Raw genomic sequence first — 16,389 nt, 5'->3', positions numbered from 1 at the left:
TGACCCTGACAAGGGTACCTCCAGGGCGAGTACCTGCAAGACTTTAGCAAAACCAAATGAGCATGATGTAAGGTGTTTTTTCAGCCTTGTTCAAATTGGAGCAGATTGTTAAACTGGCCACAAAGGCATGTCTTGAGAAAGAAGCCTGCTTTTGCYCAGCATCAATTCCATGTTCTAAAATGTTAGAACACCAGAACTCCTTAAACGAAAGGTCACCAGAACTTGTCCCACATGAAATAGATTTTTCTCAAATAGAGTTCTYGGGGAAGAAAAAAGAAACCCTCAACTTTTTGTTTAGTTTTCTGCTGCAGTGCTACTGGTTTTTACTACCAGTTTCCTACCATTGGTTAATATTTGACAAATTTGCTGTAAGCTGAAAACAGGTTCTCACAGTAGTAAACATGGAACAGTCTTTCTAACAGACAGTGCTGCCAGCATCATGTTAATTTCTTTGAATAATAATACAAAGAGGAAATATAACTCCACCACTGCCTTCACAGCACTTGTTAATATTACTGCTGAAATGCAAATCTACATGGAATGAGATGCTGGGTTGTTTTAATATTTTTGCTTTTCTTTAGCCTTGACTCTATTGTTTCACTGGATAAAAGAAATACTTCAAGTAGGAGTAGAGTGCCTCAGAAGGCTGTATAAATAACATGCTTTCTCTAAAGCAGAGATGTAGCCAAATTAAAGAATGTTGGACTCGTATTTCTGTTTTGTGGGTGTAAATTAACACTTTTTGTTGTTGTTAGCTTCTCTGGCATTGTTGCACATGAAAGAGTAATTAGCATTTTTAAATTGCTGGAGGTTATGGGTTCATTTTAGATTTAATTCAATTAAACTGCATCACATGCTATTGGTTGAAAGTAATGCATTGAACTAGCGCATGCTCTAACTTTTCACTTTCTTAGCATTTGTAGGTCAAACTACAGATGCTGCTACTGGAACTGCTTCAATAATTGTCAACAGTGAAGGTACATRTTTCTGCTCTGAATTGTCCCCTTTGTTCTGCCTTTACAGCCATAAAAGAAACCTTTGCCATGTCACTGTTAATTGTGGAAATTTTTTTCCTACATTTTTCATTTTTTTTCATTTTAATCACACTTYGTTGCACTTCTGTTTATTGCAGGCAATGTTGTAGGATTAGGCGCCTAAAACCAGCAGAATCAGATGCTTAAATTAGCAATGTGATAGCCATAATTCAATCAGCCAGCTGATCTATCTAGTTTTGCATTTCCTGAGCACACAGTGTATTAGAAGGTTAAAGCTCTCCTTTTCCACTTACCCAGCAATTTTACATAGAATCATTTAGGTTGAAAAAGACCTTTTAGGATCACAGAGTCCATTCATTAACCCAGCACTGCCAAGTCTTCACTGAACCGTCTACCTAAGTGCCACATCTGCTTGTCTTTTCAATACCCCTAGGGCTGGTGACTCAACCGCTTTCCTTTGCATCCTGTTCCAGTGCTTGACAACCCTTCTAGTGAAGAAATTTTTCCTAATATCCAATCTAAGTCTCACCTGGTATAACTTGAGGCCATTTGGTCTGGGCGTAGAGGGAAGGGTTTGCCTCCTCARGACACCAAGTGAATTGTTCTGCCCTCAGTCAGGAAAAGGAATTGTCCTCAGTATAAGTAGAAATATTTATGTTGATCTTGTAATTTTACCACAAATCTTGATTCCAAGTTACATCTGCAGTGATGAGTACACAGTGAAATGGCGTATTTTTTTCTCCATGTTAATTTTCCTTAGCCTGTGCCTTTACTTTCATTTTGCAGGGGAAGAAATGAAGATTTGGCTTGTTTTCATATTCTTTTTCAAGATTGCTGAACTATCCTCTGAAAACTTTCTATCTTTTCCTCAAGCATAATTTAATCAACCGGTTGATCTACCTAGTTTTATATTGTCCTGAACACAGAGTATGTTAGAAGGTTAAAGCTCTCCTTTCCTACTACAATTTACTCATCACTTTTACTATGGAATTATTTGGGTTAAAAAGACCTTTAGGATCAACCTTTAACCCACCACTGTCAAGGCCACCGATAAACCATATACCTAAGTGCCACATCTGCGTGTCTTTTCAAACTRTTTCCTCAAACTATTGAGAGCCCTTAAAAGGAGTGTCTGAATCAAAACATAGAGCTCAGGACTGATAAAGTTTATGCAAATAACAAATTAAGTGTGATTGGAATCATTCACTTTTGGAGTTGCTAAGAGGCTTCATTTGAACAGTTACCACAGCTTAGCTGACACATCAACAAGCTTCTATGTAACCTGATGGTGGTACATTAGAGTGCAGCTCAAAATGGGAAAGGAAACACAGCTATTCACTCACACAGCAAAACTGGGAAGGAACTGTAACTAAAGGCAAGCCTACACAGGAATATTCAGGAAAATTAGGCAAATTAGTTGGACATGTGAGTTTAATTTTCCCTAAGTAAGATTAATCCAGACCTTGCATGACAGCTCTAATTCAGAAATAAGGTAAAGCTAATACGTTGGAGAACCTGCCTGTTAACTTCCACCTCCTTTTCTTAGTTTGKATCAGCAGGTAGATTACACAGCAACTCTTGACATTTTTTTTTTTATGCTGCCTACAGTCACTAGGGCCTTTGTAAGTAGGAGGGACAGTGGGAATCCAGTAGCACTCCCGGGCATCACCGTTTTATATGTTTTGCACTAGGCTTGCTGTCCAGAGTARTTGAACAAGAACCAGTCTTATTACTTCCCCATTCATATGCATGGCCAGCTAAGATAAACACAGTCTAAACTTAATGAACAGAGGATGACCTGTTAAAATTTTGACACCTTGAATTTTTCTTTAGGATAAGGAACAAAACAATCTTGTGGMTGTAAAACCTTTATAAGCACTGGGAAAGAGAATTGGATTGTTCAGGGCCACAAGGTTCCCAGTGGGCTATCTTCCATGTTAGTGTCAGTGTGAAGGGTATATGACACCCTTGTGATTCACACRGTGACATGAATAATGCATAATGTCATGTAGTTTTTGCCTCTGAGTAACTGAAAAATCTTGTGCTTAGTTAGCACTGGCCTCAAATTTAATTTAAAATCTAGTAGAAGAGCAAACCTGGTCATAACTATGCTCTAAAGCAAACAGATGCACAGAATTGGTAATGGTTCTCGTTGTTACTTCTCTCAAAAACCATCTGGCGCCTGAATTGAGTAAATTGCAGTAAAATAGCAGTACTTATGTGCTTTGCTGTTGCAAGAGACATTTTCTTTTTTTTTCTGTAGAAACCTGGCTGATTTGACCTACACAGGCTTTACAGCCTTTTCAAAGGGCTTGTCTACACATGCATGTTTTACACAGTGGCTGTGCTGGCATAGCTGAAACACAACAGCACTCAATGGACTGATGTAAAGTAGTTTCTGGTAGTTCAAATTATACCTAAAAGGGAAGCATTTGAAACTGGAGTTGGTGATGGTGTTTTGAGTTAAGATGAGGGACAAACAGAAAACATAGCTATCATCTGTTTAAATTGGCAAGTTTTCATTGCTGTATTGTTACACACCTAACCTACCCTTCTTATCAGTTTTTTACAAATTCTGGTACTTGGAAAAAATACCAACTCAAACCAACTGATAAGAATCACAGAGAGAAGTAGGAAATGTGTGAGTGAGAGTGTATGAGACTGTTACGTATGAGAGAAGGCAGAGCAAAAGAAAGCTGTAGAGATCAGAGTCAGAAGTAAATCTTCCCTGATCTTACCTCTTGTCTGTCTACCTGGCACTGCAGAATTTCTAGGAAGGTTTTGTCTGGTTGCTGAATTACACAAATACAACTCACCAACTCTTGTAATTGGCAAAGTGCTAAAAATTTGRAAATTATCAGTCACATTTGATACTCTCAAAGTTGCATTGTATTCTGGGAAAATACAGTATAGTTTCAATAAAAGATAGAGAGGTTAARTCTCTGCTTTAATGCAAAATGGTAGAGACATGTTTAATGAGTTTATAGAGCTGCTACATATCGAGCTACATTGAAAAATGTGTAGCTCAGAGATGCTCTAAAGGTTCCCTCTGGGCTGGTCTCAGAAATCTGTACAGAAGTATTTTTTGGACCTTGTATTCCTTTCAGTTGTTCTCCTTTATTCTACTGCCTTTTCAGAAAGTTTTGATTTGACTAAACACAAGCTTCAGTATACCAAGACTGTACAATTCAGATCTGTACTTTTTCTCTTCAGGATAAAARCTATATCCAGCTGCTTTTTTTAACACATTTTCTTTGAGGTGCATCACACCACTTTGAACCCCAGGTTTTGTTTCCCCTTTCAGCCTGCCTTCTTGCCACTAGGCTCTGTCACTTAGCACACCTTCTGCTAGCAATGTGATATTGGATCGTAAGAGCACCATAAAGTGATGATGTRTATTGTATTTTGTACMCATATATAGGGAGGGGAAACACTCWTTATGGGTAATTKTTTGCATTATTGCAGCTATTGCAGCTTTGTCCATATCTGATACTGACAGTTGGTGGTTGTCATTATGCTGGTATAACTGGACCAGAGGTTTGAACAAGTCAGGCATCTTTCATATTTATATTCATATTCATATTCATAACAAAAATTCAGTGGAGGCACAACAGAGATTGGCAGGTCATGACTAAAGTTCTCTTGATTATTGCAAGTTAGGCCTTAGAGCTCACCTACATGGAACACTCCAAGGTAACCCTCCCTTGAGACAGGCATTTACAATAAAGTTATTAATCATTCATGAACAATGAATAGACATTATTTGGTAAGCTGAGTGTACYTTCAGTGCCAAAGCACTACTAGTAAAACAAACATTCAAAATGTATATTTAGGTAACTCTAAGTAAACAAGGCAAACTTAGAATATGTATGCCAGCTTGTTTGAATTATATGTTACATAGAGGAAAATCTTTGGTTTGAACCTGCAGGTTTRTGAAGAAATGTCAGCTGAATTTTAGAGACTTTCTACATATTGACTTTCAGTCACAAACTTGAATGTTTTTTTGTGCAAGACTCTTCAATACTTCTATCAAGTAGTAGCATAGAAAGTATGATACCATAACACACCCAAAACTTGCCCTCATATTCATGAACTCTGTGATTTGGCAGCACATGTTTTTCTTGTAACATTCTTTTCTGGTCACAAATATAATTTTCTTCTGTATGAATTTTTATGCACAAGCCCTTCAGCTATTGTTGCAATTGCATTGTTTGGTCTGTTCAATATTTTAGTGAATTCTAAGCACTACTGGTGGTTTTTAGGCTTGTTATCCAGTTTTAAAGAGTAATAGTTACTGCACTGCGGTGTTTACTGGTTTGACATTTGATTTTTCCACTGGCACTTTTTATCTGTTATAATCTATAAGATGGCCCTCATAAAAAAAAGTCTGGCTTGAGTCATCCATCTTTCTTAGAAKTGGCAGTAGCAGGTTTAGAAGCCCAACTTAGGACACTATTTATGTATGCAGCATTCATCCTGATTGGACCCAATCCCCATCTGGTGTAAGCTTGTACAAGCTTATCAGTTTCATTTAGCTGTTACAGCTTACAGCAAGTGTGAATGTGGCCCTTAATATTCTAGCTGATGTCTGCAAAACTCCAAGTTATATAGATGTTCCCATCAAAACTGATATTTTTAGTCTAAGAAAAGAGATTTTAGAATTAATGGTGATTCAGGAAATATATTATTCTCATTCTGGTGTGGGGAATGTTTTACCTCACTGGATTAGTTTTAAAAGTTAGATCTAGAGCTTAAGGCTTCACTTAAGGCTAACAGAGGTACATAGACTTTTCTGGACAATAGTTTATCTCCTCCTCAAACAGATATCTAAGATATGTAAGACTAAAAAAACCTCTGAAAATATTTGTCTCTTCTCCTTGTGAAAGAACATAGAAAAACAATTTTTAGAAATCAGTTTTCTTAGACTTTTCTAGTGTGTAGGATTTTTTTTTAAACTTAAAAATTTAGTTCATGTTGGACAAGATGAATCTCACCCCTCTTTGCCATCTGTCTTTAACTCTGTTGTCCCTGATGCTGAATTCCCATCTGATTTCCCTGGCAAGAAATAATTGCTTTCAACAAAATGGTTGCTATTAATACAAAATTTTATATTAATTGTGAATGCATGGGTCCGGTTTCTGCCTTCATGCACCCTGGTGTAAGGYTGAGGTGACTGCTGTCATTCAGTAAGTGTGGTATATGTAGCTAAGAACAGAGTGGGGGGGGTTTTGCCTCCAGCTTGGGTTTAGCCTGTCTGGACTGTTGCACCATAGTAGGTACTGCATTTCCCTGGCAGGTTTGAAAGCAGACTCTGAGTCTCTGACCTTTTGTGGTTACGAAGAAAAGCTTCAGACTGTGATCCAGTCTAGCATGGTCTACCTTGAATTTGCACATATGGGTTTAAGCAAACAACCCTCCTTACTGCCTTGGGCTATTAGCTCTAAAGTCTAATAATAATATACATGCCAGTACAGTGAAATAGTTTAGCAAGATAATGCAGCAAGACATGTGCATGGAGTCCAAGATTCTAGGGAGGACAGAGTCCAGGCAGAAATGAAAGAGACTCTTGTTCCACTGATTCCGKGTCTTTTACTGCTTGCACTTCTGCACCCTAAAGCTTTAAAATTATATGCTTTGCAGAATAGGTGCAATATCTCCTTGAGTATTTCCTCAACAGGATTCAGATATCTTTGGTAACATTTACTCGTTGCAGAAGGTTTTTTGTTTTGTTTTCTTTTGTTTTTTTATCCAAGATGCCCATCATTGTCTGTTGAAAAGCAGGGCGTTGGCTTTAAGTGCTGAGGTTTTGCTTTTCATATGCAGCTGTTCTGTACCAAAGCATTGACAGCAGAATTGCTTTGGAAAGCTTAGGTCCCTCCCTCTGAGATCACTATATTATTCTTTCCATTGTCCTGCTTTCTTTTCAGAAGTATTAAGTGAGAGAAGCTTTGCACGTTTGTAGTCAAAGGACTTTGAAGTCACATTCAACAAAAATAATGGATTTAAAAACATAAATATTTATTTGCAGAGTAATTCAGTTCATTACAGAATTGGTAGCCTTTAATGATTGGCAGTCCTTAAAGGAATCTTCAGCGGGGGCGGGCTGAGCCTGTAAATCAAGGAACAACTGACTTATTGAAGTTAATACCTGAGTGATTAATAATAAATTTTAATTTGAAGGCACCCATGCCTGAAGGTCTCTAAGTGTTGTAACAGAGATTTAAAAAAAAAAAAAAAAGCTACAATAAAAGAAGCTGATTTGTCTGAAGAAAAACAAAAGAATATTTGGAGCCTACGTAAATGAACCTCACCTAACTGTAAAACAAACTACAAAAAATAAAAAGGATCTTAGATGTGTTTTGAGACACTGCTGTGCTTCCACACTCACAGCTTTGCTTAGACCATTCACCTGGCCAGCTCTAAGTGCAGAAGAAGCTGTTGCCCACCTTCTTTACTCTCTTCTGATAAAACTTTCCTCAGACACAGGCATCACCTTTGTGGGCTTTGGTGACAAGCTGGTTCTGGTTTTCATGATGGTTAGGAGCCCTAACTTGAAATGTCTCAGGTAAATGGTGCAAGCCTGCTTCTCTGAAATCTAAAGAACATGCGTAATTTTCTTTGCTGTGTGAAATACTTTTTTGTTCCCAGCTGATGGGAAAATTAAAATTTTTGTGCCATTTTTGGCATATGAATTCAGTAATCACATTGATGCTTTTCTCTTCCAAATGCTACTGGAATATTTTAGGAAGATGTAAAATATCGCCCTCAGTGTGTATMCACCATCTCCACTATGACTAGTACAGTGCTTCTTTAGAGTTCACAGAAAACACCAAAATAAGACCAGTATATTCCCCAATAAAATATGGGAAATGCCCATACATAATTTTCCCCAAAGGAATATATATTGCATTTGTTGTGCAGTGTTAGTTCATTTGTACATTGACCTTTTTGATTATTCTCTGAAATATTTGTGTATTTGAAAATGTCAGCAATGCATCCAATTTTAGTAGGGTTTTTTGGAAAGTAAATCAAAATAATTGAAACGTGAAAAAAATTGTTTTACATACTTTTTTGCCAAAGTTAAAGTAAAAAACACAGTATCTTCTGTTTAGGACAGAATGTTATTGTCATAGTCCCAGGAGCCAACCTGCTTTTAAATTCTGAAGATCTGAAGAGGGCTTCTGATGTCATCTGTAAAGCCAAAGTGGTTGTTTGCCAGCTAGAAATAACCCCTGCTGTTTCTCTTGAAGCTCTGAAGATGGCACGTGCCAGTGGAGGTAATTTAACGTAAGCCATTCTCTTTTTCATCTCTTTCTTTTTTTGTGCTACGTGAAAAATACTCTTTATCATGCTTTCTAAATAAAGATCCTGTAGTCTATTCTGGTTTCTGTCACATTAGTTTTATTTAGAATTGAAATAATAGCCAACAAATTCACGCTATGCTAATGAAAACTGAATTCACTTTTAAAATTTTGCAGTGCTAACCTTGAATAGCAAATCAACTCATACCCTTCTAATCTCCCTGTATATGTCTGGTGCTGCCTTTCCTCCTATTTTCGTGGTGTGACTAAATACAGTATCATATTGGTAGGTCAGGAGCTGTGGGCCTGACTCTGCTATGATTCCAGAGCAGAACAAGCCTAATGAACGCCAGTCAGTAAAGTTACACACACAGTAAAGTGAATGAAATTATCTCAAAACCAGACTAATACCTTTGTTATCCCAGCATAGCAGTAGGTATGGCTGTGGGGTTTTTTTTTTCTATAGTAGTTGACATCCTTAAAATAAATTTTAAAAAGCTTTTTCTTCTTAACCAAAATTCTTAGAATGTGACTGGACATGATGCCATTGAAAAGACAGTCATGGTCTGTGAAATTATTAGAAAATTGTTACTGTACTGTACTTTTACATGTAGGGCATTGTTCCTTCAGTATAGCACGCACGTAGATGAAAGCTGACATTTTGCTTGAACAGGATGGGGTTTCATTACCAACATAATGTTTTTGTTGTTTAAGTGCCTGTAATGCTTTCCGTTACTCAAGCACAATTACCACAGTATTCGAACACTAAGTAAATGATTATGCAAGAGAGGCATCTATATGAGATTAATAAAAATGTTTTTCCCTTCTGTCCAGAAGATYAGACTGGGAGGGACAGTTTATCACGTAGTCAGTCACACAGCAGATCAGGGATGGAACTGGGATCAGAACTAACCTTCTTGAAAATGAACCCGGGCTTGCTCCAGTAGATCACAGCACGCAGGATCGTGGGCTCTCTGTTCACCTTCTGCACCATGATCTTTTGTGCACTGCTTGCACTATATTTTTTTGTTATGTTTTATGAAAATGGATAAAAATATTTTTACTCTAGTGGCTAATGGACTATAGTTGAATTGTGAGTCAATATCCATGACTTATTTTGTCTTTTTCTAACTCTAAGAACAGTTTTGGCAAGATGCTTCACACTTTTGTCAGCCTTCTATGGCAAGATACCAGCCTGTGACAGAAGAAAAGATAGGATTTTTTTTTAAGCAATTGAAAAAATTCAAACCTGATACACAGAACAGACATGCAACCACTTAACAACTGTAGACAGCACAATATATCAAGAAAAGATAGTTTACTCTGGGCCACCTATAGTTGTGTGCTGTCAGTGTGTTATCATTGTGCAGCTCTTCTGTCAGGGAAGTTTGGTTGCTTCTGCTTTAGARCAATAGGCTACACATGTTCAAATGTCATGTGCCATCAAATCTAAGTAAACAGCTGAGTTTGTTGCACTGTAAAAGCCTATCTGTAGCCAACAGTAAATTGTTAATGCAATTTCCCTTCTTTTAGCTCAGCACCCTCATGTATTATGTAGTACTTCATGTTAGAATGTTCAGTTCACTATTTTTGTGTAAAACAGATGCATAGCCAGATGCCTCAAACCTCTGCATCAATGGGGTTTTTTTGCTTGTTTTTCTTCATTCTTCCTGCAAGAAATAAACAAAAAAAGAGAAAGAATATGGAGACACAGGCAAGAACTCTGCTTCTCTTCAGTGGAGGTCATCTGGTTCTGTAAGCTGGAGAGGGACACCTAATGTCTGATATCCTCTCATTGTGGCACTGATTATTCATTATTCCATGTTACTTGCAAGAAATGGATCTATTTTTTGGATGCTTCAAGTTTTTAATCTTGAGCTACAATTTTTCATAACAGCTGTTTTTCTGTGGTTAAACTCTGTGATTTCTGCCAAAGCACTGTGGTTGCAGAAACCAGGCAATGGAAAATGCCTCCCACCCTACCCTAGCTTTTGAATTATGAATACTAGCTACCTTAAAATTTACTTAAGACTTGATAGCAAGGGAGCTTTCTTTTAAAGATAAGCTTTCACAGTGGTATGGAAGCCTGATTTTAACTGTATTATCGGTCTTTGGAAAATAAGTACCTTTCTCATAGACTTCAAAAAAATTGTTAAAAGCTTCACAGTGAGCTTCCCCTGAGCATCTGTCCGTACAGACACTTGTCTATTTGGGCAATATGACTTCCAGTGTAATTCCTGAATCTGGCTGTTGGCAACTTCTTTTATACTGTTAAAGATCTCTTGTAGGCCCAGAGCAGGAAGTTGTTTGATTTCAATACGTAAGAGTCAATGCTGGATGGGAATGCTGGGGATGGAAAGTTGATTTCAGACAAAGGAAACCTGGGAGATATTTACTTAATTTTGGGGGATGGCMGAGGAAGGATGAAAGGAGAAGCTGAAATAGAAATAAAATTTGAGCAGAGATTAGGATTTGTTGAGTAGGGATTGGAATATGGAGGTACAGTCAGGGAGCAGGCTGGAAGTGGGCACAAAAAGTGGGCAAAGACACTATAGGCCATAAAGAGATATGATGTGGTGAAAATTGAGTGAAAAAGGTTAGAATTACATGGTTCCTATGCAAGGAGGTGTAAAGAATAAAAACTCATTGAGGAGAATGGATCTTGAAAAAGGGAGAGAAGTGACAAGCTTGAGGAACAGACTTTTGGGAATCTCATGAGGTTTAACAAAACCAAGTGTGAGATGCTGCACCTGGATGGAGGAACCCTGCTATCAACACAGCCTAGGGATGAACAGATGGAGAGCACCCCTGCTGAGAAGGGATTTTGGGGTGCTGGTGGGTGAGAAGCTGKACATGACCCAGCCATGTGCACTCCCAGCCCAGAAAGCCAAACGTGTCCTGGGCTGCATCCAAAGCAGCGTCGGCAGCAGGGGAGGGAGGGGATTCTGCCCCTCTGCTCCCCTCTGGTGAGACCCCACCTGGAACACTGCATCCACCTCTGGGGACCCAGCACAGGAAGGACATGGACCTGGTGAAGAGAGTCCACAGCCACCAAGATGATTAGAGGGAAGGCATCACTTCTCCTRTCAGGAAAGGCTGAGGGAATTTTGTTTGTTCAGCCTGGACAAGAAAAATCTTAGGGATGACATAATTGCAGCCTTCCAGTACCTGAAGGGAGCCTGCAAGAAAGATGGACACCAACCTTTTACAAAGCATATAGTGACAGGACAAAGGGAAATGGCCATCCAACACAGGCCAATGTCTTCAGTGATTCTGTGAAAGAATTTGGGCAGAAAATAGGTTCCTTAGGAGGACCAAAGATTATCCTGTTTAAAAGCCATGCTGTCTTTCACAGCCTGAAAGAAGATCTTAGTGTTCGTTTATCTCCCCGTGTGCTCAGCAGATAGTAAATATGGGAGAAAACTAATAGTACTGTATTACACTGCATTTGTGAAGAGTCTGTATTACTTAAAACCCAAGTTGGAACATTTCCAGTGCTGCTCTTGACCCATGTGTGTGTGTCAGTGTGATACCACATGACTGTTTTCCAGTATGTCTTGTTTGTTTGTTTTACCTAGGAAAGTATAACTTAAAGTTTTATGTTTAAGAAAATTCATTAGGGTTGCAGTTCAGAAAATAGGAAATGCAAGAGTTAAGGTTGCCTGTGAAACCTTAATTTGTCTCCTTTCTGCATATGTATTATGTTGCAGTCTTTAATTATGTGATCACATGCTGTTTTTCAGTGGTATGTGATCATATAATTAAAGAATTTATTACAATAYATACTGTATTGTAATACTATAAGGGAGCCAAATTAAGATTTCATTRCAATTCCTAACCCTGGCATTTTCTGACTTCTGAGTAAAAGTCTTTGTCACTTTAATACTACTTTTTAATGAGGCAGATAGAGGCATGATAAAGCTGTTCAGCCCCTAAACTTTCAAAGCGTTAATCACTTAACTTCCAAAGTTCTTGGTACTCAGATTTCAGAAGTCTCTGTGCATCTTTGTCTGTTAGGGCATTAACTGGGATTCAGAGATGTTCAGGGTGTCTAACTATTATGTGCTGTAGCTTACAGTCTAAATATGTGTTTAGGACTGAAAATAATGGCATCCAAATTGGAAGATTTGATCACTGACTATAAGGAATCTTTCTGAAGTAAGAGTGTGTGCTTTATTTAAAAATGATRGCCTTGTGGTTAAGACACAAGTATTAATCATAGAATTGGCAAAGTGAAAAACTAAGGCTGCAGACTTCCTGTGTTAATAGTGGGTAAGTCACACTGTCCTCATGACAAACCTTTTCTGCTGCTACAAGGGGCCTTAGGCTACTACAGTTTAAAGTTAGGTTAACTAATGTATTCTACCATGTGTTAAGTTTAGGTCTAGCTCTGCCAGATAGCATATTAAAAATATACAATGCCTTGTCTACATTAGTTTTATAATGTGGCATTTTGAACAAGTTAGGTAACACATTCAGAAGTACATTTAACTCCTTGTCTGGACATGCCCTTCATTACTCCACAACTCGTGATTCTTCATATAGAGAACTCAGCAACACTGAAAAAGTCTAGATCTAAATCAGTTCTTGTAAAGCTTATTGATACTGTGGAAGAAGCATCATCAGTTAAACAAATTGCATTCATGCCTAAGGCTTTTTTTTCTTTTCTTTTAGATTGCATAATTTTGTGGCGATTTTTTCTGTTACTCTTCTGTCATGTTCCCATCATGACAGGTGTCTTCACATGAATTAGAATGAAACTTTAATATAATAAACAAAGCTTTTAGCATTTGTATAAGACAAGCATACAGAAACTGAGAGTCATTTCTGTGTTAATAATAAACACTGGGGTCTGTGATTGAAACACAATGGTCTTTCAAGTGATGGTTTATGAATCTAGAACACTAGAGATTTAGATTTTCTTTTTTTTCTTTTTTTTTTCCAGTAAAGACATTGTTTAATCCAGCTCCAGCCCTTCCTGACCTAGATCCACAGTTTTATACCTATTCTGATATCTTCTGCTGCAATGAAACTGAGGTAATGGTTATATGTCATTTTAAAGAAAGARCCTAAAGCAGTAAAATTTCAGAAGGATACTCTTCTTGGAAATGCAGCATAGGTAGCAGGAAAATTGAGCCAGGCTGCTCTTAAGTAGGACTGTTGAAGGTGACAGGTTGATTCCTGGCCTAACCAGCAGAGTATTCKAGAATAAATTTAGATTGCACTCAAAATAAATTAGCTGTTTGCTAATTTGCAAATTGGGTACAGCCTTCCTTACAAGTAGATCACTCAAACACATCCATAAAAGGATGCTTGTTAAATGTTATCACTGAGTGGTAAATATTAAAATAGTTCCTTGTCCTTCTTCTGTGGTCCCTTGATATGATTAGCAGGAATGCATTAGCCATAGTGTTCCGACAGTTTTAAACTCTCTTGCCAGGAGGTGATGCACGCTTGCTGCACTTGATGGTAAATAGTGGCTTCATATGCCTCTTCCTGTCAGTTCTGTTTTCAGTGACTCTTCTATGGCCTTCAACTGTATGTTTTCCTTTTTCTTCTCCACCTGCTTCCCTCTCTTTTCTAATYCGAGTGTTATTTCTCCCAAAGGAAATTGGTTTTGTCACAAGAGACAAATTACCCTCATCTCATAAGACCTTTGTTTGAATTTGCCATTTTTTAGCATTAAGCATGCTGTGTTCCTTCCCTTCACCCTCTCTTTATATAAACAGAAATGTGGGAGAAGTAACCTAGGGGATAGCTACTGTTCCTTGATCAGGGTTAAAGTTATTCCTCAGAAACATGATTGCAATGAACATGGTCCCTTTGGGTGGAGAGGAGGAGAAAGACCTAAGAGAAAAGCATGGCCCTGCTTACTTGTAGCATTTTTTGTCTGATGACAATGTCTGTCAGTGCAAGTTCTTGAAGACTTGATCACCCTCTTTTGAAATACCTGTTAAACCCCATCACAAACTATATCAGAAGTTCTCAATCAATGAGTCTTCTAGTAATTAAGGATCAACCTAAGTAACCCAAAAACCAAAAAAAAATCTGAATTTTATACTGGGATGTTTAGTTATGTGTCTGTCAAGTTCACATACTCCAGAGAATTATGGAATTAGCAAGGTAGGAGATGCCATGGCTCCTCACATCTCTGGATGCCAAAGTTTCCAGGATAACTGGCAGTGATACAATTTGTGGCTCAGACACTTGTGCCCAAGAGTTGTCARAATTCAACTCTATATGATGAAGAGAAGGCTAAGGCAAAGTATTTATTCTTGTTCAGGGGACTCTCAGAACACCAGTATCATGTTTTGATAAATCTGTCAGAAAGCTCTTATGCCTGGACTATTCCTCTGGATTGGCCAGMTGGTGCAATGGCTAACATTTTGGGCTGAGAACATCCATACTCTCCCACTATTTCATAAATGTAATTCATTGTTTGCTTGTTTCATAATGCCACTTGTTATTTTTTTCCCCTGCAAAAATATATCCCCCATATGTTAGAAACAAAACTTTGTTTTTCATTACTTGTCTATTCCTGACTTCCCTCTCTTTGCATCACACATGTTAATGTTTTCCCTTTGTTGTATTTTATTGCTAGGGGACAGTCTTGAAAGAGGCATTCGTTGAGAACTCTAGCTTGCTGGAGCCAGGGGTATTATTATTACCACCACATGGAGAAAAGAAAATTACTTCTATTTAGGGAACAAGAAATACAGGTGTATAATTATAATAGATCCCTGCTCACTCATCTACCCTTTCCTGCAGAGCTGGGGGTACAGTTTGCGTTATTTTCTGCTATTTTCTTTTAAAAGTAATTACCATGTGAAGATAGCTGGGATCACTGTGTGCAAGGTCAGGCACAGAAATCTGCTCAGGTTCTGCTGTTGAGGAGGCTTAATCTCTTCTARATTTATGGAAATGCTAGACATATTGAAGTTCCTGCCAGCCATATCATGGGAGAATAGATCCAAATGTAGGACTCTTACACCATATTCTGAGAACAACAGTGACACATAAATACCCTTGTTTTTAAAAACAACCCTTTGAAACTTTGCAATGAAATTGATTATGTTTAGCACAAATGTAATATTCAATTTGGTTTTATTTCGTTTTCTCTGTGTGTCTGATTTGTATTGAATTGATTTTCAGGGATGAACTATTGCCATTGTTCCTTTCCTTTTGCTGAGAAAAAAGGAAAAATCAAGCATTTGTTTTTCTAATGTCACAACTTTAAAAGTATTTTGTTTAGTAATTTGTTTAGTAATGTTCATWTACCATCTGTTTTCTGTCATGGCTTTCTTTAATTTCAGATTTCTGTAACAAATACACTTGAGAAGTTTGATTTACAGATAGATGTTTACATACCTAGAAATACAGTCACATCTCTGTATGGCACTAAAAAGCAACAAGTAAATTCTACAGATCTTAAAGATAATTCTAATTTTTTTWACTTTATCCATTCAACCAACTACATATGTATTTCTATCATCATCTTAAATTAGGAAGCACCTAAGACTTTGATGATCCTTAACATATACTGGGAAAAGATCTTTTTATCCCGTTTTCCCCCCTTAGTGTTTACTAGTAGTGTTCACACTAGTGTTTCTAGTGTTCACACTTAGAAAAGAGCATATGGATAAGATGGACTTTTTCTCTGAGCCACCATGTTCATTCTTTCTGGATTTAAAAAAAAAAATATTCCCTATGGTCAAATTTATTGAATGTCCTGCTTACAACTGCCTTTCTGAGATGTTCTGTTCCAGCTTCATTGCCTACCCTGATTGGTATTTCTAAGTCTCTAATGGCTTCTCTCTAATCAAAATCCTATTTATGTTCCAGCTTTATCCTTTCTGGAATATTTTATTTTTAATCTGGTATTTTTAGCTACTTCCAGGAAAAAAAATTGTGTATTGCTGCTTTATCTTTACTAAGTCTTTTAAATAGTTAATAAATCACCTTGGGTGAGAAGATTCATTCTTTAGAGCTACCAAGTTCAACTGCTTCTAAAATATTCCTTTTAACACACATGTGTGTTCTAAAACAAGATTATATTTACATGGATTTCTTTTTTTTGTTGCTTGTTTTGCCTT

At 37.5% G+C, this 16,389-nt stretch overlaps 1 protein-coding gene across 3 annotated transcripts in view; it reads left to right on the top strand.

Moving 5' to 3' along the window:
* RBKS (ribokinase) overlaps positions 1-16,389 on the top strand; it is a 71,265-nt gene that overhangs the window by 26,994 nt on the left and 27,882 nt on the right. Inside the window, exons 4-6 of one of the 3 annotated variants that reach the window (XM_057371190.1) lie at positions 915-977; positions 8,108-8,272; positions 13,242-13,333. In XM_057371190.1, the coding sequence (XP_057227173.1) occupies positions 915-977; positions 8,108-8,272; positions 13,242-13,333 (320 nt within the window). The remainder of the gene's footprint in view (positions 1-914; positions 978-8,107; positions 8,273-13,241; positions 13,334-16,389) is intronic. The other 2 variants (XM_057371209.1, XM_057371199.1) reach the window with 2 other exon arrangements.

Source organism: Malurus melanocephalus, unplaced genomic scaffold (genome assembly GCF_030028575.1).
Source record: "Malurus melanocephalus ecotype Western Australia unplaced genomic scaffold, MMel_1.1 scaffold_5, whole genome shotgun sequence".
Lineage (NCBI taxonomy): Eukaryota > Metazoa > Chordata > Aves > Passeriformes > Maluridae > Malurus > Malurus melanocephalus.
This window is presented reverse-complemented; position numbering and strand designations above follow the sequence as displayed.